At 38.3% G+C, this 16,021-nt stretch overlaps 1 protein-coding gene across 2 annotated transcripts in view; it reads right to left on the bottom strand.

The window, feature by feature from the left end:
• Window positions 1-16,021, bottom strand: part of SLC38A5 (solute carrier family 38 member 5) — a 38,343-nt gene that overhangs the window by 3,522 nt on the left and 18,800 nt on the right. For both annotated transcript variants that reach the window (XM_039340219.1, XM_039340220.1), the window contains exons 3-14: window positions 15,921-16,005; window positions 14,659-14,774; window positions 14,293-14,366; window positions 13,643-13,735; window positions 13,268-13,349; window positions 10,139-10,221; window positions 8,990-9,048; window positions 8,728-8,844; window positions 7,432-7,511; window positions 5,742-5,842; window positions 3,210-3,334; window positions 2,047-2,191 (exon numbers count right to left, since the gene is read on the bottom strand). In XM_039340219.1, coding sequence (XP_039196153.1) covers window positions 2,047-2,191; window positions 3,210-3,334; window positions 5,742-5,842; window positions 7,432-7,511; window positions 8,728-8,844; window positions 8,990-9,048; window positions 10,139-10,221; window positions 13,268-13,349; window positions 13,643-13,735; window positions 14,293-14,366; window positions 14,659-14,774; window positions 15,921-16,005 — 1,160 coding nt within the window. The remainder of the gene's footprint in view (window positions 1-2,046; window positions 2,192-3,209; window positions 3,335-5,741; window positions 5,843-7,431; window positions 7,512-8,727; window positions 8,845-8,989; window positions 9,049-10,138; window positions 10,222-13,267; window positions 13,350-13,642; window positions 13,736-14,292; window positions 14,367-14,658; window positions 14,775-15,920; window positions 16,006-16,021) is intronic.

The raw sequence follows: 16,021 nt of genomic DNA, 5'->3' as shown, positions 1-16,021 counted from the left end.
TTTTCAGGAGGCAACTGGACTTTCTTGGTTTTTTTTTGAAGATCTTTCTTAGATGAGAAGTGAAACATCTCCAAAGAAAAACAAAAAAGTCCAGTTGCCTCCAGAAAAAGCACCTTTGGGACATAGTATTGTACAGATTTTCAATTCTTTTTTTTTTTCAGACTGAGCAAAGAATTTGTAGAATTGTTTTTAAGTATTAAGTATATTTTACACATACACTACAATTTTTGCTACCTAAAAATAACATACAACCGAAAAACATCAGTCAAGCTTAAAAGGCTCTGGAGCCATTGTTTAAAAACCACTATAACCAGATTCAGACATTTCACCGAGCCACTGTGAAGGGTTAGTTTGGATTTGGCATGATGCATGAATCCAGACATTATAAATAATACTGGCTTGAAAAAAACCAATGGATGGATTTGGTAAGCTGCCTGTAAAGTAGGATAGTATCTTTTCACACCTGTTGTAGTGTTTTCATACCTGCCTAGAATCACCATGCATTTGGCTCCATCTGATCCTAATACTTTTTTTGGTGAAACGTTATAGTTCAGAACCATAAAATGAAATGAGACAGATTTCTCCAGCCCATAGTTATTTTTAAAAGCTGAATCTCCTCTGGAGGCAAAGGCTGTCAACTCTATAATCCCGTTTTCTGTATTGGGAGGACAAGCTGGGAGGAGCCAAGATGCCTTCCAAGGCAGTGGCACTAAGTCTTCAGATCCATTTACCTATTTGGTCACTTTTTGTTTTGGACTCTGTCAAACTAGTCTGAACTATGTTTTAAAATACCATAATTACATCTGAGCAGCTTTAGTCAACATATACAAATAGTCATTGACTTACAATCATTTTTTCAGCAGTTGTTCAAAGTCACAACTCTACTGAAAATGCAGCATCCTAGGGTCACATGAATTGTCATTTATTATCTTCCCAGCTTCCAACAAGCAAAGTCAATGGGGTCAACCAGATTCACTTAGCGACCATGTGATTCACTTAACAACTATAGTAATTTGCTTAACAACCATTGCAAAAAGCTCATAGCATCTGGCACAAATCACTCAACAACTATCATCCTTAGTGGTCGCAAGTCGAGAACTACCTGTATACAATTTACCCACAATTAACTTTTACTTCCAAATGGAAGCTCCCCACTCCCAGGAGGAGATTGTCTAATGGATATGAAAATATCATTTATTTATATATTAAATTTATATGCTGCCCCATTGTGCTATCCAAGGCAATTATACAACTCCAGTGGGCAGAAATGCTGGCTTATTTGCTAAGCAGATGCACATGGGAACAAAATTGCCAAAATCAGGCATCTCATGTAGCTGTAGTGCTGAACATGTATTAATCTGCAGATGGCAATGCTTGTTTCCCTGTTTCTGAATTCTGCACATCTACTCCAAGTGGTAAGTCCATTCTTCAGAAATTTACTTACTGTGCATGACTATAAAGAAAAGAAATCTCTAGGGAATGGGCTGAGAAGAAAAGAGGAGGCATAGGAGTAATCATGAACTCATTTCCTGTGACCCGTTTTTCTACTCAACATCACCTTACCAGCTTCTTTCTACCCTCTGTTTTCCAGATCTGTACTTATCTTAGCAAACATGCTTTCAAAATCCTGGAATGGGGCAAAATTTCTGAGATGGGGGAAGCAAACTTTGAAACTGAGATATTGTAGCAAGAAAGAGTATAATTATGAACCGACTGTATTGTTTATAACTCTTGTCACAAACTTTTCTGTTTCACCTCATTATTGTCTTCGCTGTCATTTAATGCTAGGCAAAAACTTCTATATTCAATGTATGCAAGCTTGTCAATATATTCTTTTAAACAAACCATAGTTCAAATTAATGCAATGTGTGAACTCAACTATTACATGCATCGTGCTAGTGAAGAATGAAGAGGCTACATGTTCCTAGAAGTGGGTTGCTGAGAATTCTGTTCTTTCAGCCCATGAAAAAACCCCAACACAGCATTGACACTAAATTCTCTGCTACAGTTCAATCTCACATTGGTAGAAAAATGACCCACGCTTACCAATGACTCCAAAGATATCCTTGATGTTTGGCACAAAAATGACAAGGAGGTTGACAATGAAAAGCAGGCAGAAAGCAATGATGACGTGACGGATCCAACTGAAATCCTTCTTGGGGAACAGCAAATGCTGAATGGCTCTGCGGATCTAGGAGTACAGGGTGACTTTAGCAAAGATATTTAAGTAGAGAGATACCTGCTTTACCTCAAGGCACATAAGCAACTGTCCAGATGAAGAATGAAGCATACTATTCAGTTCACACAACATCCTTTACCCATGATTAATGGAATCATAATTTACTCAATTACAGGTAGTCCTCATTTTGTGACAATCATTGGGATGGGCAAATCAGTCATTACACGAAGTGGTCATTAAATGAAACTGCCATTATGCTTATGATTTTACTTTAGTTTTCCTTTGTTTTACAGACCTGAGAAGGTCATAAAAGTAAGGTTTGATTACAAAGTTACTTTTTCATTCTGTTGTAGCTGCAAACCGTTATTGTACGAGGCAGTCACTAAGCAAGAACTATCACTATCAATTTTCTAGGCTGGACCACAAATCATCACTAGTTGGTGGTGTGGTTTGTTATCTGAAAACATTCTTGGTCAACCCCTTTCCTAAACTTATGGCACTTCAGAGGAAGCACAGTTAATTTGAACTGGTAAAGTTTCATTACTTCTTCTCCGTTCACGTTTCTTATCGCAAGCAACAAGTTAGCCTATTTTTCAGAGCTATCATTACGAAAATAAACTACATGAAGCTGCTTGCATCATTCTAATAAACTACAATAGTTGTTTGCTTTTTATCATCAGCCTTTTGGCTATTTACAAAGAGTAAGAGGAAAGGTCCTTGATTACAATGAGCTTACAACGCAGAAATAGGATGGGAAATGAAAGCAGGAGAAAACATGGTAAGAATATTTATAAGTCTTGTGTCCCACAAATTTAGGCCCAGTAAAATTTAACGTAAAGGTACAGACCAAATCTTTTCTATGAACCTATTCCCATTACTAATGGCTTAAACTTGCCAACTCCAAATCTGACATTGGGAAGGATGAAGAGCAGAAAAGAGAGAGAGAGATCACGCAAAGCTCCCTGGCCTAGGATTAAGAAGTAGTGGCGGTAAAACTACTATAAGCTACAATGGGAGAGAAAGATCTTACCGGGAACAGAACCACTGGCACAGTGAGTGTCACAGCTAGGAGTACAGCCAATCGCACACTAAGGATAAGCTTGTCTAGAGGGTCAACTCTGATGTAGGTATGCAACATCTCTGCTTCAACATTCCCTGGGGAAAAAAACAGAAGGGAGGCATTTAGATATCAGAAAGAAGGAGGCTACAGAATAGGGGTGGAAAACTTGTGGCCTCAGAGCAACCGGTGTTCCCTATCCTCTTCATGACCTGTTTTCCTTGTTCCCTTCTGGGAGGAGGCTTCGTGGTATCCGTAGCAGAACATTCAGATTCAGGCAGAGTTTCATTCCATACATCATTAACCTTGCGAACTCTCAAGCTTCCTCCTTTCGTTATATATTCAAGATGGGCATTTAATATTTATTTGCTACTGTATATGTAGGGTTGTGGATCTATACACATGTTGTTCATAGTATGTTTAGGTGTGCGTCATGTAGCCTGAGAGTGGGCAACTAAATTTCATTTTTGATGTGTGCAGTTGTGCCCACAGTAAAAAAAAAATGACAATAAAGGTTATCTTATCTTAATTTCTTTTGGAGGGCTGTCTACAAAATCCCCTTTGGGTCAGGCTACTGAGTTGATAGCACATTCCCCCATTCTTTTGAGATGAGAAACAGAATAAAATTGTCATGCAAACCCTGAAGTATGTAATGACAGCTGAACAAATAAGCAAAAGAAGAAACTCTCCAAACCGAATCTTGATGAAACCCCAATCCCTTTGTGGCTCTCTGCCCCAGCCTCAATATTACTTCTGACCCTTGACCACTAAAAGGCCACTCCTCTTCTGCTGTAAGATTTTGGGGAGAAAAAAAAGAACAAAACTCCCAGGTCTTTAACTCTCCTGTAATTTGTATACATAACTCTGGTATTTAAAGGAATATTTTCGAACACTAGCACTTCCAGACGAGACTCTGGAATCATGGGATCTTTATAAGAGTTGCAGACAAACACAACCTCCACTGTAGCTCTTGTGTATTCTGCCTTTCTCTGATTTTCTACTTCTTACCAAGATCATATAGTTGCTACCCTCTGCAAATCAATGCAAGCTTGGCCCATTTCAGGGGTTCCACTGTATTAAAAAGACATATTGATAAAATTTATAAATGGTTTAGAATTTCAATTGCCTTAATATATGGTAGTTGCATATAGGTTTCCCCCTACTTGTTCTTCATTTATGCTTAAAAATGTATTTAAAATCCAAATTTTAAACATTTGAATTTGCTATATTAAGTCCCAGAGGCAAAGTGTTTTAAATATAAATTTTCTTGAGATAAGCTTTAAAAACATAACTACTGCTCTTGTTACACAAGGTTCAGAAGTGTGTATTTTTAGTTGGAGAATGACAGACACCAGACACTTCACTAAATGCTCATGAACGTCCCACCGCAAAGTCTGCGAGATACTGTATAGATGTGAGTGATCTGCAGTATCTTTCTTGTCCTCCTTTAAAAGAACTATATATTTTTCATTGGTAAAATGAGGAAAGGTTCAACTAGAAACATCCTCAAGAAAAAAATTCAGCCTGTGTGCTGCCTTTAGTCCAAAGGTGGAACTGCATGGGGAAAAAAACAGAACAAGAAATGTCTTGCAAACAGGCTGGAAGCAGGTCACGTTGCCATTGGATCTGACAGTTATGATATGTACACATTCCTACAGGGTATTTTTATCCTATTGCCTGCATGTTAAAAAAAAGCCTGTGGCATATGTACTCCTTTTATTTCAGCTTTTGCACAGAAAAAGAAGATGCCAATAGAGGAAGCATAACATACGAAAACATTTTGCATATCCAATATAAAAAGAAGCATTTACAGAGGTGTTACTTCTGAAAAACAGACTTCTGAAATGTTCCTCTCCTTTCCAAATATGTTCCTATTGGGGAAGGGAAGTGTAGTCCATTAGACCAGGGATCTCCAACCTTGACAACTTTAAGATTTGTGGACTTCAACTCCAAGAAGCTGGCTGGGGAACTCTGGGAGTTGAAGTCCACAAGTCTTAACGTTGGCATTAGACGTAGCTGTTTCGAAATACCCGATTCAACCAATGCAAATGAGAATTCATTTCTTCTCTCAAGTGGGATGAGAAAGAGCTCTGTGAAACTAGCTAAGAAATACCTCCCATCCCTGGTGAGAGGAGAAGATCTATTTACAACATTTTTGCTTCTTAAAGGTGAAGTGTATAGGTATCAAATATTTTTTCCTTCCTTCGATTTCCACGGAAAATTTAGGAAATCCTCTGTTTTATTATATGTTTTAATCAGAGGAGATATTAGCTATATATTATTGCTTTATGCTTATGCTTTGCCTCTATTATTTCCAGTCTGTCCTCTGCATGTATAAAAGGAAGGGCTACAAACAAAGACAACATGTAACAAAGGAGCAAAGTAAGCACCATACCTCTTGTAGCCATGGAGGTGAGGCAGAGAGGGAAATTCTTCCTTTCCTGTGTATGAAAGAGAATTAAGTGGCACCCCCAATACTACCTCCTGAGAGGAACTGTCCCTTACCATAAAAGGTGAGGTAACCAAAGATAGCTGTCAGCAGATACATGGAAAACATGGCCAGGATGGAGACATTGGCTACTGTCTGCATTCGACGCTTTGAAGCCCTAAGCAAGACACAAATTTCAGACCTCATTAAAACTTAATTAGGTCTCCCATTCCTTCATAGAGTGAATGAGTGAGTTGGTAATCCAGATCAGGAGTTTGGGCTTCTTATCCTTGCTGCTGAAACCTATTGAGTCTCATGAGGGCTTCCTTCCAAAGAGAGGCCTTGTGGGAACCTAAAGAGCCATGCTACCTGTTTTTACTCCATTCCACAACCCCTGAACCTGCATTCAACCTGGTACTATATCCATATTCAGAAATCTGGATTACTGTTTCAAAATCAAGAGGTAGTTCAACAGAGGCTTTATTTTCTGTAGGAAACAATGCGTCTTCGGCGTCTTGTAAGCAAGTCCTTCACCTTCTCCTCTGTGATGTTTGGCTGTTCAAACTGCCTGCTATAATTGCCCTTCACATCAGTGTTTCAGTGAACATGATACACAATCCACAGTCCCATCAACAATCCCTCTGCTTGATCTCAGAATTCAGCCAGGGAGGAAAGGAAGGTCCAAATGACAGTGTTCAATCGCTACTTCCCATCTAAGCTTTGCCATGCTTTCTCTCTCCCCCCCCCCCATTTATAAAAAACATCCAAAAAGCCGGAAAAATGAACTAATTGTCTTTGGACTGATAGCACTAAGGTTATGTACATTTACCCTGAAAAAGCAGGGGGAATAGCCTTCATTTTATTACCCTTTCTATCACCAGTGCATACTGTGCTTGCCTGTTTCTGATCTGCATTACACAATCTTGAACTTGGTCCATCTGGCCACAACTCTTCATTTTTCAGGTCCTGCTGCATCTCTCAGCAACAAACTATACGTGAGGCATGAAGCTGCTGCTTACCTGACAAAGACGACTGTACTTTTAATTTTTTTTTTTTAATGTAAGAGACTTTTGGGTAGATGTTATACAAAAACTTTACATCCTGACAAATGTTCTTTTGTGTGGTCAAATGCTAGTCTCTGAGCACAATCAGTCATGGATCGGAACTATCTTTCTCAGAGAATCCTGACACTTCCTCCTCCAAGACAGGACCACCCATCAAATGATTGAAACAGATAGGTGGGGCATGCTATGATGATGTCAAACTCTGGGTGCGAAAGTCCTAGCCCCCCCGTAACTTCCCAAGCTTCAGAAGGTGGTTTTTGCTCTCCTATGTTTCTTCCATTTTATCTTTCTGTTTTGCCCCTCCCTCCCTATGTAATTGAAAAAGTCCCAAAGAAAAGTATTTCATTTGGGCCTTTTCCAATGTATTGCCCTCACATCTGCTGTACCAATCATCCCCATAGTCCTTAACAGAACTGATTAGGGATAATGGGCATGGTAGCTCACAAATCTGGAAGGTATAACACTGGAGAACTAGGAATGATGTGGTATAGTGCCACTAACTGTATCTGTTTCTTCCCCATCGAGCATTGCCATTCCCATTTTCACTGGGGACATGACTAAGTGAATCAATTTTTTAGCATTTTTTTCTCTCCACAAAATTCAGATTATTTTGCACATTGTCCTTCTGTTGGTTTCTATTACATACAGTATATTCTTTCAGAAAATTCAGAACCTTTCCATTGATGCTGTCAAGTTTTCTTACCTGCGCAGTTCGGTGTAAATAGGAAGGACTTCTGGATGGCAAACAAAGGCAAATGCCAAGATGGGGATTGCATACGCTGTCTAGAAAACAAAAGTAGGGGAGTCAATTTTTGCTCTACCCAGAAGATCTAAAGTTTAGAATTTCTAGATTGCTCTCTTTCTAATACATGTATTGAAGTTGTGAGTAAATTACAGAGAACAGCAGTAAGACTATTTTACTAAAAATCTTATTAGTAAAATTAGAAAGCAGGGTTAGTTTTTTGTAAATGTATATTATAATTTTCATTGTATTATAAATACATTAGAGTATATATTTTTACAGGGGGAAAAAAGGAACTAGCATTCTATCCTATCAATTGCTTTTGCTACCTCTATCACCTTCACAGTTGCTTACTGATTTATTACATAGGTACACAACCGGAGATCTCAAAACTACAGGCACCCCTGAAAAATCTGGGTATAGCCCAAAAAGCTTTTCAAAAAGTTACTAATTAATTTTTGTGTGTATGAAAGAAAATGAGTAATCATTTCAAAGGATGTACACTCCACATTTTTAAATAGTTTGATACCATCCTTGCAATTATGAAGCTTATTTCTGAATTTTACAGTTAAGATATAAATAGATCTACATAACCTTTAAACTGAGAAAGAGCTACCCCATCTTTATTCCAGGATGCTGCTAAATGATATTTACATCAATGCTCAGTTAAAAGATCAGTTAATTTTTCCAGGGTATTACAGGATTTTGAGGAAATTCATCTAGTCCAAGTATTTATTCAGCACTGTATACCAAATACATCTTTACAATTTAAATGTTAAGTTTTATAATGTATAAATTCTGTACTTAAGTTATTTTCAACATTCAAGTTATTAAATTGGTGCCTTTTTTCACAAGGATGTATACACATTTTGTTTATATATACACTCAGATTGTATCCCATCTCCATCTCCAAATAATCTACTTGCAGAATACTGTCCCCCTTCTCAAAGAAAATCTGTAATTCTAGGTATGATTACTAGGAATAATCTAGGAATCCTATTGCTCCCCCATCCCAGTGACTTTAGTAGTAGATATACTTCACTAAAAGAAAGTGGTGGGAAAGCAATATTCTATAGAGGTTAGGTGCCGGACCAAGTCCATAGAGATTGAGCTTCCAGCACACCTTCTGGCACAAAACTTACTGTGTGATTAGAATATGGTAGGAGTCATATAGTCCATAGCCAACTTGTATCTCCCTGCTCTACCATTACTCTTAATGTGTTCAGTATCACTAGATTCCGATACCATCATACTAACCTGAGAATTGAGAGGAAAGACTTCAGCACTACAGGTATCATGGCTGGATTCCGTGGTGCTATTGATTCCCACAGTATTATTGAGGGGACAGGGGATCTGGAATTTCTTGTAAATTACCTTTGTGAATGTAAAATGGATGGAGAGCATCAGGAAGGAGTGAAGGGGACATAAAGCAGCAAAAAAGCAGCAACCGTACAGCTCTTAAAGGATGGTGACACATATTTCCTATTTAAATCCGGCACCTGGGATTTAGGTAACTCACCGAGATGAGAAAGAAACACATGCAGGTGAGCGAAAGTCCACTGGTATAACCAAGATAACCTGTAAAAAGAAGGAAGGGAGCAAAAGAAGTGCATCAGTCTTATATACAGGATCTTGATAAAAAGCCTCTCAAAAGATTTTACAGCAAAGAAAGCTAAATATGGAAAAGGAAGCCATCACTAATTAGATATATCTGCTCTTAAAATAATACAACTCGGACAGCTTTCTTAGTTCTAAACTGATGCAATGGCCTTCTCAAATTCAACATCTATGCTATGATGGAAAATTTGGGAGAAAGAGTGCAGTGGGTTCAGCCTTGGAGGACATTTAACAATTGCAAGCAACCAATTCCAATGTAGAAAACAAAAATAACAAAGCAACCAGAAAAAAAAAACACTTTTTTTAGTATATGTTTATCAAATTGACATATTGGTGTTCAAATTCGGCTTCATTCAATTTACATTTATTTATTATATAAAATGCATAATTGTTGATTTAGTATGGAATGGTTGATTTGATTTTGAATGTTAAGTTCACTACGGAGGGCGATCAACTACATTCAAACTGGACCAATTCAATGCCGTAGTATTGGATTACTACATTTAGTGAGAGATTGAATTAGAGGCTCTCCCCAGAGCTTTTTCAACCCTTATATTCTATGATTGTATTAATTTAAATTAATCTGATGATAAAAATGCAAGCATGCACAGGTGAAAATCTTCCGTCAGCCCAGATTAATTGAAAGAATTTAGATGTATCAGATTTGAGCTTGCAGTTTAAATTCAATCAAAACTCCAATTTGGAAAGTCAACACAATTGAATTTGGCAATGAGCATAATGGGGGGGGGGGAAAACTACGGAATATTGCTTTTCTGCTAATATTCTTCTGTGCCCCAAATAATTGTCTGCAACAATAGGTTACAAGATCAATGTCAGTATAAGATCCTCATAGGAAGCAATGCTGATTCCCTTCAGATGGGGGTAGCACTGATGTAGATGCCTCCACTCACAGACTGAAATGACATAATCTTGCCTTGAACTCTAAGGGAGAAGACCAGCAGTGACGCAAAAAAGTACACACACACATTCAGGCAATATTTATCCAAGCACGCACAAGCAGGACACAGGACAAACACTTTCTGTCACTTACCTAAATGTTTCATCAGAGCCAAGGGCAGGATGACACTAACGCTGACGACAACTATTAAAATTTGCCCATTCATGTACCATTCGCTGAAAATAAAGCACCACAATTGAATCCATGATCATTTTTTTTTCATTCTTTTATCTTAAAAAAAAATAAATCATTTTTTCATATGGACTGAAAAGCATAGAACATAATATACTTTTGCATCTGGATATTTGACATTTTCCTCCCCAAATTTAAATCTGTATTTGTTTTAGTTAGCAAATATAACTAGCCAAATAATACCTGCCCTATTTTTTAAAAAAACAAAACTCAAAAGTACAGATACTGTACTTTGTACATGGAAAAGCATTGTCTTCCTGTTAGAGGCCAGACGTAGGTGTCAGCCCCAATAGGTCACTATTACCATTGACAACATTTGACAGTTACCCAGAGGAATCAAGAAAGAGGATGCACTGATAAGGGAATATTTTTCTTTTCTCTTGTCCAGTTGTGTTCAATTCTCAGACTGCTTGGGCAGGTCCCTATAGTTTTCTTGACAAAGTTGTCCAGAAGTGTTTGCTATTGTCTCCTTCTGAGAGAAAATGACCAGCCCAAGGTCACCCAACTAGCTTTGTGCCTAAGGCAGGACTAGAATTCAGTCTCTGGGTTTCTACCCTGTTGCCTTAACCACTACACCAAATTGGCTCTACAAGAGTATATAAAAGGCACCAACTTGAATAATCTCCAGGTACATGAATTTCAAATCCCAAAATTGTCCAGCCAACGCAGCTGTTGCTAAAAATTTTTTACAGCTGAGATCCATGCATTTGAGGGCACCAAGATTAGGAAAGACTTTGAGAGGAACTGCTGGGGTAGAAGTAACTCTTATCTACTGATGAACACAATCTCTATCTGTTTAGTTAGCCCTCATGGGACTGACCAGAAATTCAGAAGCCATTCATAAGCATGACAGTATTTAAATAAGTGAGCAGTGAATGACCAAAGTGACTTGAGACTTTTCTTTTCTTTTTTGTTGCTTGCAGAGTTGGCCAACCATCTGTTAAGTATTTTATTACAAGGAAACAAACTCTTCTCTGTTCCTCTAGGTAGGGAGATTTCTTCCTCACACTTTCTTCCAACCTAACCACCCTCTCTTTACTCCAGGGGTCCCCAACCCCAGGGCCAGGGCCCATTATTATTGGGCCACGGCCTGTTCAGAACTGGGCCGCAGAAATGGCAGGCGAGCATGCACGCAGCTCTACTTGCGTGGAGCTCTGCACACGCACACATTCACCGGCCACTCACATGGAACCATCCCCTCTGCCCCCCCGCCCATCCGCAAAGTGGGAAAGGTTGGAGACCACTGCTTTACTCTATAAACATGCACATAAATGTTTGATACATTATTAAAGATAAGACATTTGAGAAATTTTCAAATGCTACCACCATTCGCTGCCCTGAATCCATTATAATATCCTAATATGAAGATTGTGATATTCTGCTTGTAATAAAGAAATAATCTGTTATTCGTAACGGAACTTTTAATCACAAACTTTTATGAGATCAATTAAAGTAGATTAACATGCAAAGAACTGGAGTGCAGTGGTATTGACATAACCTAATTTAAATTTGAAGGCTATGTTACAGATCTTTTTCTCTTTCATCTTTAGCCCAGTCCATATGAAAAAACAGGGATTTTTTTAAAAAAAAAAAAACCACAAAGGTAAAGATGAAATGTGGCTTTACTTCCACATTTATCTGATTTAGAGCTGAAAAATATGAGATAGCATCACACATAGTTGTGTTTTGACATGTATAAATGTACTCTAGAAATTCTGTCCACTTTATTGTCTGTGGTAGTATGGTAATATTCCAGTTCAACAACTTTTTCTATAGTTTAAATTAATACACATACAAAATGTCATAACATTTTACTTTTATAACATCTTGTAACATAGGAATGCTTTTAAACATCTTCCCAACTTTATACAACACATGAATACTGATTGTTTAGTAACCTTTTTAAAATAACCAAAAAACCCATTTCTTCTGTCTTTCGACACATAAATGACCTTAGATACAAGCTTTTTAAAAGGACACTCCCACAATATAATTTTTCCTTAAATACAGTTGCCCCTTGTTCCTTTCAACTTTCAACAACATAGTTCTTTCAGACATGGTTGTCATCTTGTAGGGAAGAAAGACAAATATTAGTGGATTTCAATGCTAACATATGCCCCAGGGTGACATCCTGTAGCATTTCAACAGAATTTGTGGTGAAATTCTTTTCCACCCCTAAATGGAAGCTCAAGGGACAGTTTATGATTCACAAGAGAATATTCTCCCCCATCTTGTTTCTGAGAGTGGGGGTTTAAGTCCTCCAAGCAACAGAGCATTGTGGCTTGGTCCCAAATTCTCTTGATTAGAGGAGGAATGTGAATAAGGCAGCAAGCCCCAGAAGGAAAAATTAGCCAAAAAGACCAGCTGCTTCCTTCCGTAAAACTACTCAGAAACCCCTTAGAGCAGCTCTGAAAAAAAAAAGGCCTGCAGCAGAGTGAAAGAGGAAGAGGCGTGGTCCTCACATACATACCATCTCTAATTTCATTTCAGATCACAATGACCATAAACTGGCTCCATAAGGGAAGGTCACTAAGGGTTCAAGTTGTGAAATAATCATGGATCTGGTTGGGTTTTACCTGGAGGTCATAAAACTTACTTAACTAGATCAGATAGTAGATCCATTCATCCAATATATGGTAGGTTTGATTAGAATTAATCTTGTTTACATTTTCTGGTGCCTCCACATACTGTGTGAATTCAACCTATTTAGAGAGTTTATGTTCAATGCATATATTGCAAACACAATAAATTTATCAACTCAGTGAAGAGTTAAGCACGTTTGGTGAAAACAGTCAATGTATAATTAAAGCTGTACTGGACATTGTCAAAATCCAGAAAGCTTTCAACTGGGAATCACCCTAAGCTTAGCATGCTATGGCTGAAGATAATTCGGCCCTTTTTCTTTCTTTCTTTTTCTTTTTTTTCTTTTCTTCCTCCCTGTCTCCCTTTCACTGAGGAACTGCTGCATGTTCATCTGTCCTGTGTAATTTCAAACAGAATGAGGTTAGGAAGAAGAAGAGTTTTGCTTACCCATTGTTTTCTGTCAGCCCTAAGAAGGTTTGGATCACAAGTGGCAGTTCAGATTTAACAATGAACAAGTAACTGGACATAGCTGTGAAAAGAGAAAGCTGTCAGGATCCCCTGAATTTCCTTTTTGGGGAACAGTGAAAACAGTGAGATGACATTTGATTGCCCACCCTTATCCTCATGCTGAACACAGGATATTGGTCACAAATCATCATCTCCATCTGTTTGTAGAAGTCAAGATCACAATGCCCCAGAATCCTTTACTCAGCCTTCTTCCTTGAACTCCATATACATTTGCTTCTCTCTCTCTGTGTGTGTGTGTTTGTGTGTGTGTGTGTTTTCCTTTTCTGACCCAACAGGGAAGTGGGAAAGCCTTACCTCCGATGTTGTGTATTGAGATTATGACAGCAGCCACCACTTTGCCCCCATGGCCAAAGGCCTTCAGTCCCAACTGTTCATATGCTCTAATTCCTAAATAGGAGGAAAAAAAGAGAAAAGGGGTTCAGATAGGTTGGTTTGTAATTCTGGGGTGATAACACTACCAGTCCATTCATCTTAACCACTGTTCAAATTATGCTCCTTTCACACTAGCAGTCAAGCTCATCAATACAGTTCTGGTAGGAATTAACATATTCCTCAACATACTGAGTTTAAAAAGCATGCAGCTCCTTGGTAATAATAATAACCTAAGGACAAGTTGTGCTCTTCAGCCACAAGCTGCCAGACCAGCTTCCTGCATAGCTCACTGATCAATTTCAAAATCAAGTTTCAAGGCATCTATAGCCTGCAATAATTCTTGTTAGGCCACAGTCCTTGAAGAACAAGACTTTTCATGATGCATACTGATAGAAGGCATGAGTTCTAAGGACAATACAAACTTCTGAACACCATTCTGAAATCCCTTAATAGAATGCACCCCTGCATTCTATTAATTCTGTTTCTACCTCCAATGAGTGATATGGCTAAGTTCAGTGTCTTACACTGTGGCCGGTAGCAAATATTATGGTGTCTCCTGAACTGTGACTTACCAACAACTCCAGCACACTTCAGCAGCAGATGAATGGAATAGGAGGAGAGCAAAGCAATGCAGATCAAAAGGATCCTGGAAGGACAAAAATGAATGTCAGCCCAATGCTTCAGAAATGGACCAACTTTGAAATGCCTCTTCTATGGAGACAAAGAGAACTCTTTCCAATCCTTATCTGGACTGTGAGTTCTAGCCCAACTCTACTTGAATTCACAAGTTCTATCCAATCCCTGCTTGGGAATTAGTTCTTATAATCCATTCAGCAGCAGACCCACAGGTGGAAACTGTGGCTGAATTTCTACTTGCTTCCTCCCCCTTGGATTGTGATTTTTTTTCCTGGGTACCATGCTGTGGGAGTTACACTCACACAAAGAGGATGATTCCCGTATTCCTCATGGCATAGGCCAGGCCCAGGATGCCACTCCCCATGATGGCGTTGCTCAGATTAAAGACTGACATCCCAAACGAAGTCTTTCCCTCAAACTGCAGCCAAGATTTAAGAAAAGAAACAAAAACCAAATTTCAGAAATTGGGTGGAAAAAAGCCTTTGGGCCATGTGGTAAACAAAGCACTAATCCTAATATAAGTTAATACATGAGGGTGAAGTGCAAAAATGATACCAACCATTAAATATCCAAGGGTCATCCAAAAAAGAAAATTGAAATGGCATGAGTGTCCCTATAAAGTTACCATTATATAATGGCCAACACTGTACCAGTCTGATTCTTACTGATCTGTACCTTATTCCATATATTTGTCTGGAAACATAGCAGAATAAAAACTTCTAAGACACAATAAAAGATGGTTCTCAGAAGAAGAGATGATTCAGGGTGAACAGAAGGAAGCAATGACAGTCAAATGAAAAAGGACCAGGAGATAACAGAAGGCTATAAAGGTGGGGCTGGTTAAGCCTTGTTGGAAATTATAAATATAGGTGGGCATGATATAAATAGATAACAAAATATAATGAAGTAATACTTCTAAAAATCTACATGATATAATATCCATGTTAAGAAGAACACGACACAGCATGGGCAATATCCAATTGAAGTCTGAGATATTCTTGGAACCATATCTTATGTCTCAATGCAAGAGTTGTGCAATGACATTTTTCCCCATATAAAAAAAATAAATAAGTGACACTTGTACAAGGAAAATACTTCAATCCTGTTTCATTAGGTGATGCTGGATTGGTAGACATTTGCAAACTGCATTAAGAAATAGCTGAGACATTTGAATTTTACTTTCAAGGATCAGTAGAGGAATGGGAATCAACAGGAGCTGGTTGCTTTCACGATAGAAGTAATGTCATGGCATCCCACTGCAAGTTCTGCCCTTTTGTACAGTATGTGCGTGCAACATATTCCACATATAAAAGATGGGTCCTTGGTGTCTGCTGAGTACTAACACAGTGCTTGACTAGCAGTGATAATGTAACCTAGTTTGGATAATGAAATGTCTACAAGAAAACAACTAAATTCAAAGAGCACCAAGGACCCCTCATGTCAACCCTGAGCTACAATTATTCTCCTTTATTAGTACATATAAAACAATACGTCTTCTATCACAATTCTGCACTCCCTGTGGACACAGCTGAGTTGAAAATATCTGACTGACATTATCACCTACATCAGTGAATTGGCTGAATTTCTTGCTGGCAGCATTAGGCAAGAAGCCATCTTGTTCTGCTGAAATACGTTCCTCTTCCTCATACCTGAAATGGAAGAAGT

The sequence above is a fragment of the Crotalus tigris genome, unplaced genomic scaffold (genome assembly GCF_016545835.1).
Source record: "Crotalus tigris isolate CLP2741 ecotype Arizona unplaced genomic scaffold, ASM1654583v1 scf7180000017742.2353718, whole genome shotgun sequence".
Classification (NCBI taxonomy): domain Eukaryota; kingdom Metazoa; phylum Chordata; class Lepidosauria; order Squamata; family Viperidae; genus Crotalus; species Crotalus tigris.
Note: the sequence above shows the minus strand (reverse complement) of the source record. Positions and strands in the feature narration are given on the sequence as shown.